Raw genomic sequence first — 17177 nt, 5'->3', positions numbered from 1 at the left:
CCTGTTTTTCAACTCCAGCCTCAAAATCATGTTAAGGCAATGAAATAAAACAAAAGTGTATGTCTCCTCACATGAGCACTCAGGTGATTGGAAAGCTAATCTAACAATGACTTATGAAGTAGATGAAATAGAATGGAAAGAGAAGGACAGACTCCTTATTGACCCAGTGACTGACTACAGGCAGTGACGGATGTCTGCTGTTCCATGTCATGTCTCCTCTGCAATTATTGTAATGACTTAAAAAAAAAACCCACACCTAACAACAACGAAAAAATGTACCAACATAGTTAATTGTCATTTGAAAACTTAAATCATCTTGATTGAATTGACAATGTAGTCAAAAATGTTGACTTTTCATAGCATATGGGCAAAAAAGAACATCTGTGTGTTGCCAGTAGGCTGCTGAAGGTAGATCAATGCCATTGCTCAAGGACTTCCTTTCACTGAATTTCAGAAGCACAGTGTAGTTCATTCAGTACACCACATGGATTGACTACACATTTTTCACTCTGACTCCCCAGACTAACTTTCCACTCAAGCTTGTACTGCTAACATGGAAAGGGTAACTTAAAATTCCATTTTTCTTCCTGCTGCCTTAACATATTGCTTTGTTGGTCTCATGGGTGCTCTTAATTTTTTGACTGTCAGGTCAGTATTACTGCAGCATTCAGTAATTTGAACCCGATTGTCCTCATATGTTTTCAGATCTAGGATGTAGTCTAGCTATATGGATAAACTTGCAATGCCTGTACCTTGTTAGTCCATTTACTCTGAAAAGGTAATCCCTCTTCAGGCGACATTTTGACAGATTCAACTCTAGGATTTTTTTTTTTTACCGAATCAGTTACCCTAGCAGTGTCACACAAAGAACTAATCTGGGGTGAGTTCACTCTGTGGGTTCAGATGTGTTCCAAGAAGCAAGCAATGCACTGGCAGCATTTGTGCCAGACTGGATACTGTGTCGCTTTATGCAACCCATGTGAAGCCAGCAAAACCGTAAGAAGCAGTCATACTCAGATGTGCAGACATTTGCCTGATTCAGGTCACATGAGTACTTCTGGATGAGTTCCATAGTGCACTGATCTGATATTAATGATTAGAGAAGCAGGACATGAGCTAAACTCTCACACATACCCAAATCCATCCACGTATTTTTTCACCAGCCACTGTGGGTAACTTGAACAGGTTCCTCAAGCTCTGTTGTAGTTGTGTGTTTCTCTTCCTTCACAAAAAAGTGTGTGCAGACACATTTTTTCCTCTCTAACATAATAGTAATTTGTGACTGCTATTATAATAATTTTGCAGCAGCAAAATTTGGTAGCTGTCAGCATTACTTAGCTTGCCGGCTTATCTGGTCTCAATCCCATGCTTGTGGTCAGCTATGCAGTTGCTCTAGATTATAGCTGGACATTGTTTTGTTTGATACTTAGTCCTGGAGTGGATATGAAGGTGATGTCTTAGCTCATATGCAGCTCAATAAGCATATGGTTCTGCAGTTTCCATGACAAAGTCCAGTGACAGTAATTGAGCTGCTTTTTCACCATACCAAGGTAATGAGCCATGAAAAACACAGGACAGCATGCCCACCATGGCTCTTTGACTTCCGTTGCTTGAAGTCAACATGCATCTAGGACGGGCTCTGTCTGGTTTTACTGAAGTTGAGCTGACACCACTTCATATTACTTGCATTTTTGCATCGCGTCACTTGAGAACCTGGTAGGGTTTGTAGGCAAGATGCAGGTGTTTTGTGTGATTTCTAAGAACCTATTGTGCCATACTGGATGCTGTCTGTAGTTTTTTGAGTTCCTCCATTCAATTATGGTATCTCATTTAGTGGATTTACAAATGGCACTTTGCTGATGCTATGCTGAGAAACTATTCCATGGGATTGTAGAATCATGGGTAATTCATCTTGGAGGGGACTTGGAAGTTCTCCAGACTAACCTCCTGCTTAAAATGGGCCATTACAAGTTCTGGCAAGGATGGTGAAGGGTTTATAGAGATGAGTCTCTAGAAACTTCCAAGGATAGAGACTGCACAAACTCTCTGGGCCCTGCTTGACTACTTGAGAGTCCTCATCATGAGAATGTACCACTCTGCACTTCTCTTGTTTCAATGCAGTCTGGCCTCTGCTCAGTTCACAGTCTGCCAGAGCCCAGGGCCATTCCCCCAGAGCTGCTGTTTGGCCCCATTGACGTTTCTGCTGGGGCTCTGCCTGCCCAGGCCAGGGCTGTGCCTTGCTCCTGCCTGACATGCATAGGGCTCCTTTTGGCTTCTTTTGCCTGGTGGGTTTCAGTTGAGTATTGTTCCACTCCAAGCATTGTCTTCATACGCTTACTTGAAAACTTTATCATGGGTGCATTTTTTTCATTGGTTTTTTTGTTCCATGTTGTGAACTGGAGTTACTGTACAGCCCCAAGACAGAGCAGCAGTGTGGGTTTCCAAGGCAGGCTCAGTTTTGAGGGGATGGTAACCAACTGTGTAGTCATCCTCAGTAATCATTTCTTATTGACATTTCTGTTAATGGAGGTTATTGGTTGTGGTGTGGTTTGGGACTTTTTATGTGTTTGTCTTAGTGACTTGAGACATGTCAGAGTGGTTTCAAGATAATGCAATAAATGATGGATGCCATTTTCTTAGAGATTGAATAATCATGAAGCTCAGGCCTGATTTGTTTATAATAGGCCTGCCTTCTGGACTGGGGATGATGTGCAAAGTTCAATGTAGTAAAATTAATGGTGACTCTTTCAGGTTTTTTGTTTTCTTCCTGTCAGGTCATGGAGCTGCTGGTTCATCTGAATAAACGCATCAAAAGTCGTCCAAAAATTCAGCTTCCAGTAGAGACATTGCTAGTTCAATATCAAGATCCCTCTGCAGTGTCCTTTGTCACTGTAAGTGTCTGTTCTTCCAAGAACAGTTACTGATTTACTTGTAACAAGCAGAATATTTTTTGAAACTCTGTTTTTAGCTCTGTCATTGTTCCTAGCAAGTGTGTTATTGTCATGAGGTTGATGTTTTAAGAGGTTTTTTTAAACTAAACTAAACTTGATAGTCTGTTTTGGGTTAAAATTAGTTTCATAAAGCAGCTGCACTATTGATTCTGTCCAAAGTACTGGTAATTGTGCTTGATATTTCATGAATGCGTGAATTGCCCTTGCTTGTATTTGTAGAGGGTCAATTCATTGTTAGAAGCTCCCTTTTGCAAACTAACCCTTATCCTGATACATGCAGGATCCGTCTTATTTCAAACATCTGTATTTCTCTGAACACCTAAGAACCCATATTTTTATGTGTTTTTAGGGTCAGGAGCTTAGCCAAGGAAGAAAAGATGAAAAAAACCCTTATTTTGTAGATGGGGAAACTTTACTAGATGGATTCCTTCAGTGTAGTTTAAAGAGTGAAAATAGTTTAAAAAAGTTTTTGTCTGTGAAGACAATTTTCATTTCAGCTGTGGTAGATCTATTGCAAATGACCATCATGAAAAAAGTGATAAAATCAGAGGCATTTTTTTTTGTCCTTCTCATTTGACTGTTCGTTCCTAAGTAGCATAAATGGAAAACATAGTGTCTTAGAAACTGATGGAGAAATATTTAGATTTTAAGCAGCAGTAACATAGAAAAAATGTAATACTGTCTTTAAGCAAGTGGATTATCTGGAGTTCACCCTTTAGAAATAGCTGAGGGCTTCTAGAATGCATGCATTCTGTAGAGCAGTAAAAAAAATAAGATCTTGTTTGAAGATAAACTGTGCTTTTGGCTGGGCATGTCAAAAATTTGTTTTCATTCATGTATCTGAGTGATGCATGTTGTTTTGTGCCATGAGGCTTCATACAATTTTAACAAGTGCCATCTGCAAAGAAGCATCATACTTCCCACTTCAACACTTGTTTCAACCAGGTCACTGAATGCGTAACTCTTATCTCTACAGTCCTTGGCTGAATTTGGATCAACATGGCAACAGTTAGGTAGTCCAGTATTCAGTATGGCTCTGCAGTGTTGACCTATCACTGGGCTGTGTTTGGATTGCATTTTCATGATGGTACAGAAACACATTTTCAAGAGAAACCTTGCCTATGCTGCTGACTTTCTATTTATTCAATACTGCTTTCTATTTTGTTTCGGAAGTAGATGAGAGGGAACATTACATTTGCTTTCGTTGAAGCTGTTGCTCAGGTAAAGCTGGTTTTGGTGTAATTAGCAGCAAATAAGAGAAGCTAGAGAAGGTTTTTGCACTGTTGTTTTCATCCTTTTAAAGTGGAGGTTTAGCAGGACCTACTCAGAAAACCCTTTCTGAATTTTCTTAGGTTTTCTGACTGGGTTTTGCTGAGACTCCCCTTTAATAGCTGTTAGTCTGATGAGCCTTAGAATTAAGAAATTGGTCTCCCAAAACATACGTTGTTTCCAACACCCAGTTATGTAACACAACATACAAAAAGAGTTTAAAGAGCAGGTATTTCTTTTGCACTGTTGCAATACTACGTGCTTTTTCTACTCCTTTAGAATTTTACCATAATTTATGTTAAGATGGGATACCCTCGTCTGCCTGTGGAAAAACAATGTGAATTGGCTCCAACTCTTCTCACTGCAATGGAGGGGAAACCTCAACCGCAGCAAGACAGGTATAACTACTTATCCTTGGAGTGAATTCTGTTGGTATTGTTTCAATAAAATAAATTGTATCAATTGTTAAAAGATTATTTTTTTTCTCCCCCTGTGATATCCTAATTGTTTAGGATGTTCTTGGCTGGTGCAGTTTGGATCAGCAAGTCAGTAGTTTGTGTGGTACAAAGAATTCATATAGTCTAATGTTGTAATAATATACAGGATCTTCAGCAGCAGACTCCCTGCATGATAAGAAGTCTGTGTTGTAACAGATATGCCTGTCCATATTCCCCATCACTGTTCATCAATTTCTCATTTCCCGCTTAAGGCCAGACCTTCACTAAATCCTCTGTCCAGCAACAGGAACAGCAGTAAATGTCTCAGACTGGCTACTCTAAATTGTGAGATAACCAAAGTACTTACTCACTTGAAACACCAAGTTGTAATTAAAAAAAAAAAAAAAAGGCTGAAGTTGGGAACTGGTGTGTACAAAGAACTTTGAGAAAACTGTTCATTATGGACCTGATTCTTACATTGAGATGAGTTTCCACCATGCTGGCACTGGAAAATGGCATAAAAATCATATCTTCATTCACTGTATGTCACTATGACAGTGTAAAGCTAATTTTGAAATGACCTTACTGAAAGGTCTTGCAGTAAAATCTTGCTTCCATTCATGAGAACAGTGTGAAAATACTTTATTGTCTTCTCAGGGACCATGGTTTTGCCCTGTCTGTGAAAAGCAAGTACATGAGTGAAGAGATGGGAAATTTTACTATACTGGTATATAATCAGTATATTCATCTGTGAATATATACACCATCTGCAGATGGTTGCCTGTGTGCATGCATGCAGACATATATGTTCTATTTTAAGAACAAATCCTAGTTTGTCTTCTGCCTTCCATTTTTAAATGCATCAGGTAGCAAATAGAGGCCACCATATTGTGAATCAGTTTGTCTTTTGTTAACCATTTTTTTGCTATTAAGGACCATGTTTGTTGTTAAGTTTCTCTTTTGAATGTTAAGAATAAACAGATGTGTTTTTTTTAAATGGTTGCAGTAAATGTAATTGTTTTTCAGCCTAATGCATCTTCTAATACCAACCCTTTTTCACATGAAATACCCTGCCGAACCACTGAAAGCAGCCTCTTACCCATTTAATCTTGCTGAAAAACCAAAGACTGTACAGCTGCTTTTGGACTTCATGTTGGATGTTCTTCTTATGCCTTATGGGTAAGTAACAGTTAATCCAAGTCTTCTCTAGTATTGATGTGTTCTTTGTGTGTGAAACATGAGTTGTACCTTGGGAAACTCATTTAAAATAAGCTGCTACTTCCTAGCTTGAATGAAGCCAGTTACGAGTTTCAGTAAGACACAGAGCAGGACCCTAATTTTAAGAATGGGATCACCATCTTCCTTATTTAATAAAATGTCTTTTTTTTCTACTTAATTAGGTGTTACGCTGTTCTGTCCTTGACCTCTTTTGGGATCAAAGTGAAGCTATGAGACACGTGAACTATCTGTTAAATAACTAAATCTTTAAAATAGAAGCCAAATCAAAATATGTGCTCATCTTCCTGCAGTTGAGTTTTAAGGCTTATTCCTCCAAGGTCTTAAGCAAGCATAGTATCTGAAAACTTCTGAGTTCCAGAATTGAACCTTTAATAACAAGATTTGTCTTTCATCTGTCTTCTGCTGAAAAATGTTTTAAATGTAATGACATGTCTTGGTGTGAGCACTGTTTCTGAGAGCAAGAAGGATTTACAGAGCAACTTGAATGTACTGATCACTGCTTGTTAGGAATCTTACAGTGTCTAAAATCAATGTGTTCTCAAAATCTATTTTCCACCAACTTTTCTAGTGTCTTTGTATTGCTAGGGGGAGAACAGGGGGTTTTTTGACAGTGCATTGATTCCCGTAGGATTTTTCTGAGCATCTAATTTTTTTTCACCCAAGTGGATTAACCTAAAAGAGTGACTTTTTGAAATAGTGAACATCTGATGTTTCTCATGTAGCTTTGCTGGAGGCCATGCTCCTATCAAGCATTTCAGGGGCCAGTTCCTTACCATTTGAGTGTGTAGAGGCTTGTGTCTTACAGTTTAAAATGCCTAGCTTGCTCCTCTGTTCACAGCTCACGTTCTTTAGTTTGCCCAGATTTATGCTTTTAGCTTCACCCCCACACTGCTGTGGCTGTTGTTTCAAGTACTCAGGGTTTGCAGTGACACTGCATTGCCTTCCGTGCTTTTGTACTCTGGCCAAGCATGACAAGTTCTTAAATACTCAGAGACCATGAGGGTAGGAGTGAAGGTTTCATTTTCTTTCCAGAAGGTGCTCTGAGAGCGTCTTCAGCTAGCGTGTGGCTCTGGATGTCTATCTCCGGTGAGACAGCCACTTACAGCTAATTTATGCCTGGTAGAATTTGCTCAATCATTGCCAGTCTGCATGCAGTAGAACAACCCTAAAACCTAACTGTAGGGCTTAAAGCCCATCATCAAGTTAGTGTTTTAATGTTTTAACTAGTGACACTTGGAATGAATGTTTATCCATATTGATGAGACTGTTTACTTCCTTTTGTTACCTGTGTGCTGAATGCAGTGCAGATTATAGCTGTCTGGAGCAAAGTAATTCTTGCTGGTCTCTGCACTACAGTTTTGATGCCTTAATGTGTTGACCAGCTTCCAAGGATCCAGGGAGAAGTGGAATGGCTTTTGTGGAGTATGGAGGTGTGCATAGTGCAGCTAGACTAGCCAGGTTCTGAGAAGACTATGATCTGTAAACTTAACCTTCATGGTTTTTGCTTTCCTTCCCTGCCCAGCACTAAAATTGCCATTTCCCAATACATTATTCTTTTTTTTTTTTTATATCAAGGATTGTTTCCTGCCACTTCATTGTTGCATATGCTTCATTATTTCCCTTGTTAGGTTTGCATTTTGTATAGAAATCATACCAAGTGTTGTTAAAGCCTGTAGTACAAGTTTATCAAATGTAGTACTGTTTGAGCAGTCACTTCTAATACGAAAGAGATCTTTCTTTCTGCTTCGTAACCTGAGAACTCTTTTCAGAAATGCCAGTGAACCCTTCCCTTTCCTAACAGGTTTGTTTTCAGGCAGTTAAAATGAGATTGTTACGGCTTTTGCAGAATATGCTGGGATAACTGGTAACTGAGTCTCAACTAAGTAAAATTCTGTCATGTCAGAGCCATGGGATTAATTCAGGAAGAATATGTAAAGTTGGACAGATTATGTTTATTCCTCCATTCCAGCTTCTAATAGAGCTGGCAACATGGGTTGGTAAAGCCTCTAAAGAAACTTCTTTCTCACCTGCTTAGGTTCGTATTGAACGAATCTCAGAGTCGACAAAACGTGCCCTCGGCCCAGGGCTCTTCATCAAGTAGCGTGGGAGGTCCTGGAATCCCTCAGCCACCTCCAGGGATGAGCTTTTATGCAGCTAAAAGGATAATTGGAGATAGTCCGTGGACACCAGAGCTGCTAGAACAGGTACTTAAAACTGCAGGGCTGGTTCTTGACGAACTGGGGTTGGTAACAGAGATCGCTACAGGCAGAAGAATGTAAGGCTGGTGGGAGAATACATAACTAATTCTGATCAGGCCTTTTGTTGCCCAGAATAAATTTATTGATGGACTTTGCATGATGCCGTAAGGAACTTTGTTATAGTGAGATGGGGTGGGAGGTGCCAGCAGTTCTTGGAGCTAGTTAGGAGGCAACTGTGACTGCAGCCTACTCTTGCATTTTCCTCCTAAAGATAGTAAGGTTGCAAAACTCTCTCCTGTTGATGAATCATCCTTATTTAGTAGAGAAGTTGCAGAATAGCCCTAATTGTAATGCTGATACTTTGCTGCAGGTGACTGCTTTGCAAGAGGCAAGAGCAGGGTACAGCTGAAGAGATGGAGAGTATATGAACTTTTCCTTACCAAGCAGAAGCCATCATTTCATACAGCTGCACTGCTAGTGCTACCATTGCTGTAACGTAATGCTTTCTTGTCAAGTAACTGCCTTTACTTTCCCCACTGTTGAATAGTGTAAGCTGGGGATTGTGAAGTTCATTGAAGCTGAGCAAGTGCCAGAACTTGAAGCTGTTATACACCTGGTTGTAGCCTCCAGTGATACAAGACACAGTGTTGCCACCGCAGCAGACCTTGAACTAAAGAGCAAACAAAGGTACAGATTTGGATGTTTGGAAATGTTGGTGCTAGTGTTCCTAGGAGAGCTAGCTGCAATTAATGTAGTGCTCCAGAGAGACTGTGCTCTGAAAGAGAGAAGGCTGCAGTCTCTCTCCCTGCATACCTGCAAAGCTGCTGTGTATCCACACAGGGCTGGGAATGGTGTGGCTCACAGTCTTGTAGCTGGGAGCATCACCTGGCTGTGAAGCTGGCAGCTTTAGCTGTTTTCAATCATCTTTGGTACTGCTTTTGAGCCATTTTCTTACTCCTTCGTTTCCAAATTACCTTCTGTGGACTATAGATTGTCAGTAAGGCATTATAAGTGATTCACAACTGGTCAGCTTACCTATATTGTCTTTCCCAGAAAAGTATACTTTCATTTGATTTATTAAGGAGGTAAAGAGACTGTAACTGTGAAGTGGACTATAGTCTAGGAAGCTTGGCAGCCACCGTTTTCTGCATTATTAAACCTTTTGCTCATCTGCAGTCCACCTTTCGTCAGCTACAGACAATGCTTCTGTCTAACCCATCAAGAGGCCAGAGTAATAGCTGTGGTACTATTTGCTGAGTCATTGATCGTACAAGGTTTGCTGGCTCATGTAGGAGATTTGGAGCAAGAGAGACCTGCCTTTGAAATGTGCAGATGGCTTCTGTATTACTACAAGTACAGGGCTATTTATCTTGGAGTCAAATACGCAATGGGAAATCTTCTCCATTCGAGTCTATTCATGTGCCTCCATTGTGGCAGTGGAGGTGATTCTAGTAGGTGTTGCCAGCCTGGTTAAGGAAGGCAGTCTCTCCTTTGCTGCTTGTCTCATCTTTCCCTTTTTGTTGGTATTCTTTCTTTGCCCAGAGAGCAAATTACATGTGTAGGCAAAATGCATGTTAATAGGCAATGTTCGATGTCTTTTATGAGAAAAACCCTGCTACTTCCTAGCTCACTTGTTCACAGATCTGAAAGAAAAGAGATAGTTTTATCTCTTCCACTTCTTTTGAAGCATGCATGTTTAACTTCTTGTTTTCACTGGGGTGTTTTTTGGATGTATGTGTGAGTTCCAAACAGTCTCATCAATAGCTGGCATTAGATGGTTATGTATTAGATGTTTAAATGGATGGAGAAGCTTGTTAATGGATGACCATTCTGTATTTAGTCAGTAGGCTACCATTGTTTATATGTCTTGTTTCAGTGGGAGAGAAGGGAGCATGTAGGTTTCTCACAAATTATTTGGAATTGTATTGTCATAATTTGTATGTGAAATTTGTAATCACATTCTTCATGATTATATATTATGTTCATGTGGGAGGAGTGATTAGAAGTCAAACTAGATCTATTAAAACTCAGCAAAGAATATGAATTTGATGTGAAACGTTATGAAATACATATTTTTAAAAGTAATTGAAGGTCAGAATCACAACATGTTGGTGTTAAATATGTTTTTTTCTTTAGTTTAATTGACTGGAACAATCCTGCTATCATCAACAAAATGTATAAAGTGTATCTTGGGGATATACCACTGAAAACCAAGGAGGTAAGCCTTCAAAGTGCCATACCTGCTTAATTTGTGAAGCTTTAATTTTAGTTGCCTTATTTTATTTGGAGAAGACACAGATTTCTTAAATCTGTCACTTCCTTTGATTTCTGCTCTCACTGAACATTTTTGCTGTTGAATAAATTTTCTTTCTCTGTCCCAGTGTGTTCTGATTTGCAATGGAAAGTAATTTAGCTAACTTAAAAGTAGTTGTCCAGTGATGCTCTGTATTATTTGAACTCTATTTCTGACAGGGATCTGTTCTGAAACCAGAAATGAAACGAGAGTCAGTCAGCACCCGTGTTAAATTAAAGATAGTTCCTCATCTTCTGCGATCCAGGCAAGCTGCAGAAACATTCCCAGCTAACATTCAGGTAATGTTTACATTGCAAAGCTGCTCTTCCCAATGAGCTTGATATTACAGTTCCCTTAGTACTTAGGGGATGGAAGCGCTGTTACTGATGATAGTGTTTAAAGAAGGGGAATTAGAAAACCTTTGAAAGTGAAGCCAGACCTTTCTGATCTGCTCTTTATTCCTTTTGGCCAGGTGGTTTATGATGGACTTTTTGGTGCAAACACAAATGCAAAACTGAGAAATCTGTCCTTGCAGTTTGTGCATCATATCTGTATCATGTAAGTATTTAGAGAGCGCAGTGGTTTTTTAGCTATTTGTCTGGAAGCCTGTTTACTACCTATGTAAAACTCATAGAAAGTAGGGTTTTTTTCCTTAATCCTGAAATCTGTGTGTGTGTGCTTGCACACATTAAAATGTAATTTCTCAGCTTAAAGTTGAGGAAAAAATGAAACTGACAGTATATACCTAAAAGGGATGCAAAAGATAGTATTTTGTTTATTCTTGTCTCTAATTGCAGTTGTCCAGAAAGTAAAATAAAGCCGTTAGGCCCAATGCTTTTAAACGGACTTACAAAGCTGATCAATGAATACAAAGAGGTAAGCTGAAAGATCCTTTGCTGTAGAGCTATAATTCTTCATATGAATACAAGCAAAAGACAAATACCTTTATGATGGAAACTGATAAAGTGTTCTTGTTGTTGCCCGAGATGGCTATCAAAAGATACCTATTAAGAAATGTTGAAGAGAAATAAATGCTATAAAAGGCTATATAGGAAAACTGTTTTATTTGTTTGACAGCTATGGATAGGTGTTTGGACACTTTGCAAAGTCTCATGAAATCGACATGTTGGTAATCTGAAGAGTGAGGGCACAGTAGCATCTTGCTCTTGTTGCTCATTACTCTGGTGCATACAGGGGCCTCAGCTCCAGGCATACATCCTGTTGTGATAAGCAGCTGTATAGGCCTGCTTGTAATACCTTCCATCCTCTCTGTCCAGGGATGGTATTGCTGTGGGAACAGTGTTACAAACAAAACTGCAAATGCCAGTCTGGCCTGAAGAAGTCTTTCCGCTGCCGTTTCAGAAGGCAAATTCCCCACAGTACCCCTACATATATCTGACAAAGGGCTGATGTTGCAGATCACCTGCTGCAGCTTTGATCCTCTTGCTGGTTCATTTGAACTGTTGGTTGTGACCTTCTGGCCTGAGTCGGTGTTCCAAAGTATAGGCCTCCCCTGCCATTGGGAAGGGCATGAAAAAGGAATGTTCAGGAGGAAGTAAGCCCACATATAAATGTGCTGCATTGGTCATCTGTAGCATCTGTTGTGCAGACAGCATCCTATGGGTAAAGCTGCTGTTCAGGGCCAGCAGAAGGTTTCTGTGTCTTTGCTACTGTTTCGTATACTTGCTGAATCTACTTAGCTGTCTCTTTTGAAATAAAATGTGATTAGCTGAGACCAGAAGGAAGATTTACATTTTGTCACCATATGCAATTTTGTGTTTCTGCTGGAAAAGCTTGCTCCCTCTGTTCCTACCTGATGCTTTTATTCTCGGGTATGATTATCTTATGTTCCAGGATTCTTTATCCATGAAAACCTATTCAAGCGCTTTGAAGACAGAATTTAAAGTAAATATTTAATTATAAAAGATACACCATTATATTTTTCTGGTTTTGCTGAATTTTATTTATTGTTTTATCATTCAAGGATTCAAAACTGCTGTCAATGGCATATTCAGCGGTTGGAAAGCTCTCCAGGTAACTGAAGCGCCGTTTAAGCACTGGAGCATTGCATAATTTTTCCAGAGTAATCTGTTGATTTATCAGCAGCAAGCTTTATGCCACCTGCAAATTGAGTATACAGTGCAGAGAAAAGCATTCTTCTGGTGACATCTCCAAAGATGCAAAAAGAAATGTTTTTAGCCGATAGTTTCTCTAACAGTGATTAGTGGCTGCTCATGAATTATGCACAGAATTTAAGAAATGTTCCATTTTCTGGATTGTTAAAGACGTCAATTTAAGGAATGTACAGCAAAAAGCAGAGGGCATAAAGCTAGACAAGTGACATGTTTGGTGATATGCTGGTGATCTGAAGGATTGTCCGTAGAATACCTCACTTCCCAAACTGTCTTAAGTGTGGGTATACTGCTCCATGGTGGAAATGGATAAGATAGAGCAAACTTTCTGTGCTGACTTTGCTTTGTTTGGCAGTTAAAATGTGGGATGAGGGGAAGACCAATGAAATGTGAAGCATTTCAATGTAAAAAAACCAAAAACTTCATGGATTAAAATATCTCGTTTCAGCCGAATGCCTCAGCTGTTTACCAAGGATATAGCACTGGTACAGCAGTTCTTTGAAGCTTTATGCAAGGTGGGTGCTCATGGTGTTTTGGGAAATTATTAATTTTATGCTGGTTTTGCTTAATTCTTGTTACTGTACGCTGTAAAGTGAAAACTCTTGGTTTTGTACTGCAGGAAGATGCTGATACTAGGCTTGCCATTCAGGAGGCTTTGTCTATGATGGTTGGAGCATACAGTAACTTGGAAGGAGCCCAGCGTACCCTGATGGAAATTCTTGTAGCTTCATACTTAATAAAGGTATTTTCAGTGGAGTCAAAATTAAGTACCTTTAAAAAAGAGCTATTTGTTGTTTTTCTGTTTCCTGACACTTCCTGTGGTGTATTTTTGGAACAGGTCTCCCTTTTCTTACTGAATGTATTGGCTGATCTGGGAGAAGGGGGGTTGTGTATGCTCAGATGAAATATTTTTAATATTTGTGGCTGCAAGAAGAGAGACAATGCAGTTTTCTATTTGTGTTCTGGTTTGCAAAGAAACAAAGCCATTGTGATTACACTGTGTGTCTCTCATAGTCTCCTAAGAAAACTTTTGAGAAGTATCCTTACTTCAGGGACTGTATCTTGTGAAATACTTTGTGAAAGCAAGAGCTTGGTAGAAAGGGTCATTCACTGCTAAGTGGGGTTTTCAGTGTGCTGCGAGATTTCTAACATTATAAGGCACCTGAGAACCTCCCCAGGAACTCAGCCTTGAGACACCAACCCAGAGGAAACCACACTTCACTAACTCTCTTACTGAGTGTCATCTTGTGTTCAGAATTCCCCAGAAGTCTGGGTTTTCGGAAAGAGTAGGTGTTGCATACTCTGTGCTTGCATGGGTTCTCAGGGTGATTGTAGAGGTATTTCTAGTGGTTGCACTAGTAACTGTGTAAGAGACTATTTTCATGCTGATGACTCTTTTGCCTGGGTGCTTGAGCAATCTAAGTCACTAGGCAATACCATTTTGAGACTATCTGAATGCAGCAAAGAGAATGACGACCCTAACCTAACGTTTCTTTTCCACCTCTGGCTGTGCTGCTCCTAAGTGCAGATCTGTTTTGTGTGGATCGATGATGTATATCATTCTTCATTTCAGCACTGCCTGGCTGGGGCAGTTGAGCTGTCTAAGAATTAGTGATAGCCCTGATTTGTGATTCAAAAACACGTGCATGTATCAAACATTTTATTTTCCACTTGTATATGTTTATATGAGAAGCTAGCTTTTGTTTTCCCTGTCTCCTGCAATATGAAGAGTTAGCAAGAGCAGTGTCTCAAAATGTCAAAATTCTTTGGGTCATGTTCATACCAAAGGACAAAGCAGATGACTGATGATTTAAAAGGGGAGAATGCAGGTCGTTAGCATGTTTATTTTAAAACTCAACAGTATGTTTGTGTCTTTTTTTCTCTAAGCCTGAAGTTCAAGTACGTCAAGTGGCTGTGAAATTTGCTAGCACGGTATTCCCTCCAGATCATATCCCTTCCAGATACTTACTCCTGTTAGCTGCAGGAGACCCGTAAGTTGTTTTAATTTTCACACACACACACACACACATTTGCATCCAGTATATATTTGGATGAAATATAAGTGCATCTGTATGTGTGTTCATATGTACATAAAAACTTGCTTACTAAAATCAAGTATGATGATTTGGAAATTATCCTTTACACAGGGGCATTCTGTGACAGTGTTCTGTAGAGGACTGTTGCTGTGCCTTATGGTAGTCTTTGGCTTGGATTCTTGTTTCAGATGAACCACTGTCACTAAAGCACTTCATGTTAATGATCAATTGCAGTTGAGAAGCAAAAATGCATTAACTGAAATAATCTTTACAGTGGCTAAAAATTATTTTTTCCTGGCAAATTCTATCAGTCTGTTTTTAGCTTGAGTCAGGAACATGCATCTGTGAGAGCTGCCACTCTGCTGAGGAGTAGTTGACTCATTAAATTACAGTAGTAGTTTCATCTGCCATTTTCTGTTACTGCAATTTAAGTGGTGGATTTTTTTCCAGCTTACTTAATTGCTTGGGTTTTGATGTGATTAGCTATTATGTAACTAAGGAAAGCTAAATAGATCAATTGCAACAAACTTTTCTGTCGTTGCAGTGTCAGCACTGTTTCAGGAGTTGACCTTCTGCTAAGTAGATAGTGATAAACCTGACGGGTGTCAGCTGAAGCTTGAATGTAGAAGTGATGGAGAGGAGGAGCAGATAGGAAAAGAAGGGTGTGGTAACCAGGAACCAGTGAACACTAGCAGGATGTAAGAGGAGCAGAAGTGGGCTTATCCAGCCTCTTTTGTAGAGGCCACTCATCACTATCCTTTTTCTTACCCTTCTAAAATAAACAAATCACTAGAAGTTCTAATGCAAGCATTTTTTCCCTTCCTTTCAAAAAAACCCACTTCTTACTTAAAAAGTGTTATCTCTCCCCCAGCTTCCCAAGATACCTTATTGCCCATTACAGGTAATTTGTTCTGTGCAAATAACACCTCTGTCTTATCTTTTCTTCTGAAAGGCGGGAGGAGGTACATGGAGAAGCCCAGCGGGTGCTGAGAACATTTCCTGGTAAAAATGAAAAGGAGAGTTCTGGGAAGCAGATGCCTGCCTTCCCTGAAATGGTCCACTACATTCAAGACAAGGTACAGTGCTTCTGCCCCAGTATATAAAAGTACATGCCTGATGCTCAGGCTTGTAGTAGGTGTGGTCTTCCCTTCCCTGTATCCATCTCCCTCACCTCCCCCACGGAATAAAGTTAGCTAAAGTCACAGTGAAGACCACACATAGTATTGCATTGGCAAGGTTAGCTAGCATTCATTGTTACCTTCTGCTGGCCATAATTGCGAGAGATCCAAGTGTTAGGTAACAAGGAGGCAGGACCTTTAACAAAGGCATTATTTTGCTTTGGTGCTGTTGGTGCAGAAGATGTGTGGACTGGGGAATCCAGTGTTCAAGAGTGATAATCCAGTGTGTTTCACAGTTCGCTCACAAACATGTTCTTGAAGGGATAGGAAGATGGCGCTCCAGCTGGGCTGATGAAAATTAATATTGCACATAAACCAAAAAAGATTCCTGGCTAGGAAAGGAGATGCTGTAACAAGAGAAGAAGTCTGGTTTGTTGACTTAAAGGCTTGATTATTTATCTTCATTGAAATCTGTGGAAATAATGACCATGTAAATAACCATTCACGAGTCTAGTGGAATGATATACTGAAACCTGTACTACTGAGTTTACCCTCACTGTTTGCACTGAGAGATCATCTGAAGAAGTGTTAAAATGTAGTCTGTATTACACACCTATGTCTGTAGTAGCTACGCTAGGCTTATAAGCTATAAAGGTGATGTGGAGGGTCACTGACGGTACTTCTTTTCCCTGTGATAGTCTACTTTTGTTTTTTTAAAAGTATCAGGAGTCTTAACGTGTTGGAGCACATCTGGCTTTGCAAGAGCTCTGTTGTAGCAGAACAGAGATTTCTTGTGAAACACGGTGTACTCTGCTGGTGTACACAGTATGTGAAGCTTTATGAAAAAACTTGCTTTTGTCCAAAATACTGGTTATTCAAATTGATACAGAAAAATTAAGAAACAAAGATTGAGTTTTAGGTAACACTATTAAATGCCTGTCCCCTTGTAGTTAATTTTTTAATTTTCCTTGACTTCTGTAATGTCACTAAATACATATGGATCAGCCTAGTCTAATCACTGCTGAGAAAAACAAGATTCCCTCACTCCTGGCTGAATTTTAAAATTTTTTTTCTTTGAGCACTTTTCAGATCTTCTTTACATGTCCTGAAGGCATGTTAAAAAATCTTCAGAGGTACATTTCTTTGGTTAGTTGTCTTGAAGTGTGAATTTTCACATACGAATACTCTGCGAGTGTTGAAGATGTTTAAGAAGTTTGTATGCTTTGCTTGGCACAGTAGACCAAGATGCAAAAGGGCTTTCCTGCATGCATTAGCATGATCCTTGTCTCCCTCTGCAAGAAAGTGTACATGAAAGAGTAGGACCTGATCTGCATGATATGATGGGAATGTATTCAAGAGGGTCATCTTCTGGTTCATTAATTCGGGTTTTCATGAATTTTTCTGGATGTCATTGCAGTTACAGTGCAGCAAAAGACCTGAGCATGTTGAGATGTGAGGATCTGTTGACTTCTGTGCGACTACCTTGTGTGTTTATTCAGATGCA

At 39.6% G+C, this 17177-nt stretch overlaps 1 protein-coding gene across 3 annotated transcripts in view; it reads left to right on the top strand.

Annotated features, from left to right (window-relative positions):
* Positions 1-17177, top strand: part of ECPAS (Ecm29 proteasome adaptor and scaffold) — a 71672-nt gene that overhangs the window by 18385 nt on the left and 36110 nt on the right. For all 3 annotated transcript variants that reach the window (XM_055698319.1, XM_055698318.1, XM_027808480.2), the window contains exons 3-16: positions 2775-2891; positions 4500-4618; positions 5684-5836; positions 7932-8100; positions 8642-8781; positions 10231-10312; positions 10567-10686; positions 10860-10945; positions 11185-11263; positions 12372-12421; positions 12968-13034; positions 13139-13261; positions 14407-14510; positions 15508-15631. In XM_055698319.1, coding sequence (XP_055554294.1) covers positions 2775-2891; positions 4500-4618; positions 5684-5836; positions 7932-8100; positions 8642-8781; positions 10231-10312; positions 10567-10686; positions 10860-10945; positions 11185-11263; positions 12372-12421; positions 12968-13034; positions 13139-13261; positions 14407-14510; positions 15508-15631 — 1533 coding nt within the window. The remainder of the gene's footprint in view (positions 1-2774; positions 2892-4499; positions 4619-5683; positions 5837-7931; positions 8101-8641; positions 8782-10230; positions 10313-10566; positions 10687-10859; positions 10946-11184; positions 11264-12371; positions 12422-12967; positions 13035-13138; positions 13262-14406; positions 14511-15507; positions 15632-17177) is intronic.

This window comes from Falco cherrug, chromosome Z (assembly GCF_023634085.1).
Source record: "Falco cherrug isolate bFalChe1 chromosome Z, bFalChe1.pri, whole genome shotgun sequence".
NCBI classification, from domain to species: Eukaryota; Metazoa; Chordata; class Aves; order Falconiformes; family Falconidae; genus Falco; species Falco cherrug.
The sequence above is the reverse complement of the archived record's forward strand: the minus strand, read 5'-3'. Positions and strand labels throughout refer to the sequence as shown.